The sequence below is a fragment of the Actinia tenebrosa genome, unplaced genomic scaffold (assembly GCF_029948245.1).
Source record: "Actinia tenebrosa isolate PJP-AT-01 unplaced genomic scaffold, QUT_ActTen_1.0 PGA_scaffold8__29_contigs__length_14323225, whole genome shotgun sequence".
NCBI lineage: Eukaryota > Metazoa > Cnidaria > Anthozoa > Actiniaria > Actiniidae > Actinia > Actinia tenebrosa.
The window spans coordinates 9,253,374-9,259,979 of record NW_028292585.1 but is presented as its reverse complement, the minus strand read 5'-3'; the positions used below and the strand labels follow the sequence as shown (position 1 = coordinate 9,259,979).

Here is a 6,606-nt window from a genome sequence, read left to right as displayed (position 1 = left end):
CACAAGTGCTGGGTCATTTTTTAGTTAGAAAAAGCATTAAAAGCTAAAGCTTCTTGCATGACGTTGGCAGAAGTTGGGAGCGAGTGTGCGAGAACTATTCATCCCCTTGTTTTCCTGTCTTCAGTGCTTTAACGTTCCATTTTAACACTATAGTTAATCAGATTGGATCTATAACCAAAAAAGTCTGAAGACTGCCATAAAGACTGAAGATATGAAAGACATTGGTTTGTTAGTTGTTCTAGCAAAAGACACTGTAGAAAAATCCTCTCTATTAAAGTCACAACCATGCAGCATGGTAGCGATGACAATCACCATATTCAGAAAAGATTCAGCAAAAATCTTCAAAGGATAGAAATAGAAAGCTAGTATTAGGATAAGTGTGGTGCTAGTTGAGATGAAACTAGACATTTTTGAGAACACAAGAAGATTTCTGCAGGCAGAAGGTTCTGTACAGATCCAGCTGATACAACAGTATGTGAAATATCCTGAATATTGATCTTAATGATGCTGTGAATGCAGGATTTGAAACAGTAGTTGCCACAGTGACACTGCTTTGCACTGTCCAGGTAATGACACAGAGATGATGGTATTATGCGAGGGTTGTACGGGCACCTGGAAAATAGTTAGCAAAAAGATGAGCATTAGACAGTTGAAAATCTGACCTGTCCTATTGCTCAAAGACATTAATCAGGGCAAATAAAAAAATAAGTGTATTTCCTGTTACGTGGCCGACCCTAATTTTCTTGCCAATTTTTGCTGACCCTAATATTTGTTTTATTTCCCAATGCACCACAGGGTTCCCAATAAGCTCATTTCCACTGTTGTATCATTAAAAAAAACCTGACCTACCAACCCCAATTATTTTTCTCATGCAACAGGAAACACACATATTATTTTGTTTGGCCTTAACAGGTCTATGGGTCCCTTTGCATCTAATAACAGAGTAGCTCAACTTGGACAATACAGGTAATTCAAATTTCCATGATACATGTACTGTAGCTGCATTGAGAATATGATGCTGTATAATGAGTATATTACAGTAGGTTTGGCTTATTGTGATCAATTATGAATGGAGACTTTACCCCACCCTCTATAATAATGCCCCTCCTCCAGATGAGTGTACAAATATTTATAAGTTATTGCGATTTTGAGCTGCAAATCTGCTGCAAAAGGTTTATTTTGGTGGCTAGTTGGGCAAAAATATATACTGTATTAGCCATAGTCAGTGAATAATTTTTCTTTCAAAGCCATCAATATAAATGCCTATCGGTGAATCTAAATATGTTTTGTATCCCAATTCTTCTATCACAAGGTATTCCTGAGCTGAAAATATGATCCCAATCAAATATGCAGGATAATGGTGATACTATCTGGGACTACAGTACATGACACACATTACAAGACAAACTGTTCGGCACAACCCTCAGGCCATAACTTACTTGTATTTTCTTGCTACCTGGCCAGCCAACTCCAGCAAAGATGGAAAGCCTTGACAGTCTATTGGATGATAATCTTTGTCCTCAAGGAACGGATTGCTTGACAAATCCAGTGATTCCAGTCTCAAATTCCTCAAGCTGCTGGGCAATATTTTTAGCTTATTTGCACTTGCTGTAAGGAACCTTAAATTACCAAGGCTTCCTATCCTTTGTGGTAACAATACAAGTCTATTACCATCAAGCTTCAGGTGAACTAATTTCTTAAACCCACAAAATGTGGATGGCAGATATTCAAGATTGTTATTCCGCAAGTCCAGGAATCGCAGTGATACTGCAAGTGGTCCAGAAATTAGTTTCCAGTCAATCTCATCAATGTTATTATTAACCAGAGAAAGTTCAGATAGTTTAGCCATATTTGTAATACCAAGGGGTATTTCCTTAAATATGTTATCAGACAGCGACAAAGAAGTTAGTTCTTTTAGTAGAAGGATTCTTCTGTCAAATTTTTTCATGTAGCAGTTAGATATAACAAGGTTGTGGATTTGTTCTGGGAAAGGTTTGGTCAAGGGGTAATCAACCCTTCTGGTCACCAAAAGGTCTTTCTTTGGTCTTTCTAAATCAACAAGCTTGGCTGGAGCCAAGGTGGTTAAAGCTGCTTTATCCAAATCTCTGGCACTGAGCTTCAACAAGGACAGAAGGGATCTTAGACTTGAAGGATCAGCCTGAAATTAAATGAAAAATTCAAGTTACAGTTCAGGGCCTTGTTGTATGAAGCCTGAATAGCGTTGGATAGTGCTATCCAGGCTTCATACAACCGGGCCCAAACATTCAGAACTAACCCAAGTGCCTTCATATCACTGTATATACCTATTTCAAAAAACGTTGTCTGTGGACAATCTAAAATCTGAGATCTGCGGCCAAGTAGCATGCTTCAATTGTAATACTGTATAACAGCAGAACAACATAGTTTTCTTTCAGATTGGAATATGAGGCATGACTTTCAAGTTAGAAATGTGATTTTTCGTGTTTTTAGCTTGAAAACATAAAAGCACAAAAATTCTGTTTAGTTTTAGAACGGCCATTTCAGATCACCAATCAACAATGTTTTTAAAATTAGGTGTTTAAGTGCCCAAAAGATTTATTAACGAAGCTACAATATCTTTATCCCTATAGAATAAAACAACAACACAGCTTTCCCATGCCATCTTCTAACTAAGATATACAGCAGGCATCCAGAGTGCTATGCTACCTGCATATTATGGAAGAGGTTGTTCTATTTATTGGTATTTTGACCCCTTTTAAAGTTATCTTGGATCTTGAATGTAATAGTAAAATACAAAAGAATCACCCTTTTTCTCAATGGAATTTGGTCCATTTCTTTCTTATTTTGTATTAGCCTCGTATCCATGATAGCCTGTGTACAGCCACTTCTCCCTATGGGGAAAGATGTGGAGAAGCGATTTTTCCCTGTAAGGGGGAAGGAGGGTGAGGGGGTTGGAAGCGGCTGTACACAAGCTAATACCACTTATCCCCACAGGGCTATATATGGATTAAAATCTTATTTGGACCATTAGCTGGAAGCAGAGAGTATTATCTTATCTTACTTTGCTAATAAACAGATCATGGGGAGGCTCATTAACACGAATAGTTGCCTTTCCATCTTGTACAAACTTGTTGAATACTTGTAGAATGTTACCATGAACCTGAAACACAGGTAATGAAAACAAAATAATGTTGATTTATTCATCAAGAAAAGAATAAAATATTTGTATTATGACAAGGTAGGATAAGTACTGAATTGCAATATTATATAGACCCCTTGTATTAATTTCCAAAGCAGCTCAATTTGGAGGACAAAACAATTTAATTTCAATTCTAAGGAGAGTGTTTTGTCCTGTCCTGTTTTGAGCTGCATTAGTAAGTATAAATGAAAAGAGTGCCCTATCAGGGGTGGAGAAGAGAAATAGTGCTGCATCAATAGGACATGAGTAATACATTTATTGTCCCATTTATTACTACAGTTATGAAAATGTCTCTAACTAGAGGAAATAGATGTTTTTATTTTCGTTACCTTATATTTCGTTCCAGACTTCTCCTTGGCTGTACAGACTAGAAGAAACACAGTACTTCTACCATCTTCACCTCGTCCGTCCTTACGACCCACAGAAATCGAAGCCCGTACAGGTTTTCCTTGCATACGAGAAGTGCCAGAGTTACTTGAACGACTAGCAATACAAATATCACAAGTTAGACGCATATCGATGGAGATCTGATGTCGAATTCTTTAAAACAAAACAATGGAAAGAACAGAGAAATCAAAAAAATCAAAAACTTGGCGCCATATTTTAAGAATGATCATGTGACTCATAACAGCCAATCAAATATTGAGGCACATACCTGTGAGCCCGCGAGGTAACCATCAGCTGTCATTTTTTTACTGTACGATTTTCTTAATTTCTTCGATTTATCGTCTCAAAAATCTTAAATTTTCTGGCCAAATTACTCAGAAATGGCGGTAATAATCACACAGCAAATGGTTAACGTCCAGATCTCTAATAATCTGACTTCATTTATGTCAGAGAAGCGATTCGATAAGGGAATTACCATCGCCGAATTAAAGGTTTGTTTTGATAGTCAAACTTTAGTTTTTTTCTTTTCTTTTTTTTTGGCAAGGATTTTTTAAACGATGATTTACCCTTTAACAAAACTGTCAAACTTGTTACAAAATAGTTTTACGTGTATCGTTCTATATTTAGGTGTTGATATTAGAAGTGAAAATTAGATTCGCATACAAAGACATGCACACCCTCACCTATCCAAAGGGTGTTGTTTTGTCCTGGACACTAAAATGCCTCTCTCTTTCAGGGGAAACTGGAGCTGATCACTGGATGTTCAGCTAAGAGCGTAGAGCTACAGTTACTGGACAAAGAAGGAAACTTGATAGTCAAGATGGAAGATGATAATGCCTTATTTGGATCCTACCCAGTGGAGGACAACATGAGAATACATGTGAGGGGTTTGTTATTGAAAAATAAATAGTGAAGTATAAAGACTACAGACATTAATTGGTAGACCATGGAGTTTGCTTAAGAGAGGCAATAGAAAGTGACTTTCTTTTTCATGGGACAGACAAGGTTTTCCAATTTTTGGGAATCCCCAAAGGATTTGCATATTTTCATGCTTTTTTGTTTGTTTGTTTGTTTTTACTTTTTATTCTTTTTTCCTTGACCTTCAGAATTTCCAGTCATTTTTGATATTAAAAGACATTCTGAGGTCCTCATAGAAGTTCGAAATTGAAATGCAGTAAAGTACCCAGGGCCAGATATACCAATATATGACATAATCTGGAGGAATCGCAAGCAGTACTTTGATAGGGGAAGGGGTTCACATAGCTTATTATTGTATTTTAATTGGACTTAATCTACATGTTTCTTAATAGGTCATCGATAAAGATCCAACAAAAGTAGCTGGTCAGTTTGAAGATCTATCAAAAGTAGAAAAATTTGAAATTGGTGAAGATGAATACAGTAAAAGGGAAGGTCTGTAGCAATAAAAATAGTAGCTAGTAACTAAGAATTTCAGTCGCAGCACTTTCCGTAGTAGATATAACAATCGACACGATCATCAAAATTTAATTCTTTAATTTTAGATTCAGTCAGAGCTTTTAAGATGAGAAATAAAATTGGTAGATTTGCCGACCCAAATCCTGAAGATGAAGAGAAAAAGAAAGAAAAAGAAAAGCAAGAGCAAGAAGAGGCTGACGCTATCTCTGTTGGTTCTCGTTGTGAAGTCAGAGTTAAAGGTGGAATGCCTAAACGTGGAGAAGTCATGTTTGTTGGTATGTACAATGTATCATAAACACAGTTTCCCATACAATTGCTGGGTTTCGATCAGCTCATAAAATTCTCTGAATCTCAATAACTGCTCCAGGTGGTCAAACGCTGACCCCACTATGTGTTGTCATCAGAAAGAATTCTATTTAAAATTTGTGTTTCAGCTGATGAACATTCTGTAGGAAATAGTAAATGACAACAATGACCCCAGCAATATAGACTTGTTCAATATTAAGTTTAGGACATTCCATGTTGATTTATTCAAATATGAATTCAACATTTTTAAAGTACATAATATATATTTTTCTAAAGTTGAAGTTTTTTTAATGGTTGTAGGAAAGACAGAATTTAAACCTGGATATTCGGTTGGCATTAAATATGATGAGCCATTAGGAAAAAATGATGGCAGGTTAGTGAGTATAAAAATTCTAATTTATATATTGATTGATCTAACATTATGACTAATAATAATTTTTTAACCAAAGATGATATACAATGTAGAAAGTGTAGGATATATTTTCAATAGGAATATAGGTTTTATGAGAAAGGTTCAATGACATTAGTGAAATCCTAATTGCAAAACAGCTAAGAGGCTATAAATCAGGAAAAGATGCCTTATATTACAGTGAACTGATTCCAAGTGGCAGAGCTAGTCTCACTGGCTGTAGTCATTGCGATGTCATGTTTGCAGTTCAGTCCTGTGAAGCCTCTCTTGGCCTGAGCCTGTTCTCTTGTGATACACTTACCTTGAGGGACTGCAGGGGCATTAACCTATATTGTGTAGTTCCAAAAACTATCCATAACCCCCCTCCCACACATAGGAATAGAATTTGGAATTTCTGAAGAGTGGGGCCTGGGGGGCAGAGAAAAAACAAAAATTACACAGTTTGTATGAAAGAAAATTGGAATTTTAGGGGGGGGGGGGGGGGGTCTTTAAAAAATTTCCTTGGTGAGGGATATGGATAGTTTTTGGAACTACACATTGATCAGTCCAATGTACATAAGCAGTTATCATCACTGGCCTTATCCAGCAGTCTTAATCGTCTATTTAGGACCAAAAAATAGCAACCCTTGTTTTGTCTAGCTACTAATTTTATCATATATTTTTGGTACAGTGTTGCAGGAAAGAGATACTTCACATGTCCAAATAAATATGGTGGTTTTGTAAAGCCAAAGGATGTAACTGTTGGTGATTTCCCTGAAGAAGATCTTGGTTTTGATGATGATGAAATGTAACAACCCAGGCCTTTATCTTCTTATAATGCATCTGAATTATGTTCTAGACTACTAGTTAGGGCTATCTTCCAACAGATTAAATTAAAAAGATTAGATGGTTA

The 6,606-nt window shown here is 36.4% G+C and overlaps 2 protein-coding genes across 2 annotated transcripts; one reads left to right on the top strand and one right to left on the bottom strand.

Moving 5' to 3' along the window:
• On the bottom strand, window positions 1-3,762 carry LOC116292715 (leucine-rich repeat protein 1). Its single transcript, XM_031700066.2, has 4 exons — window positions 3,508-3,762; window positions 3,041-3,139; window positions 1,440-2,158; window positions 1-612 (listed from the first exon to the last, which is right to left on the bottom strand). The coding sequence occupies exons 1-4, from the start codon at window positions 3,691-3,693 to the stop codon at window positions 369-371; spliced, it is 1,248 nt and encodes a 415-aa protein (XP_031555926.1). The 5' UTR covers window positions 3,694-3,762; the 3' UTR covers window positions 1-368.
• Window positions 3,763-3,871: 109 nt separating this feature from the next.
• On the top strand, window positions 3,872-6,606 carry LOC116292712 (tubulin-folding cofactor B). Its single transcript, XM_031700064.2, has 6 exons — window positions 3,872-4,056; window positions 4,302-4,445; window positions 4,876-4,975; window positions 5,086-5,274; window positions 5,606-5,678; window positions 6,385-6,606. The coding sequence occupies exons 1-6, from the start codon at window positions 3,946-3,948 to the stop codon at window positions 6,503-6,505; spliced, it is 738 nt and encodes a 245-aa protein (XP_031555924.2). The 5' UTR covers window positions 3,872-3,945; the 3' UTR covers window positions 6,506-6,606.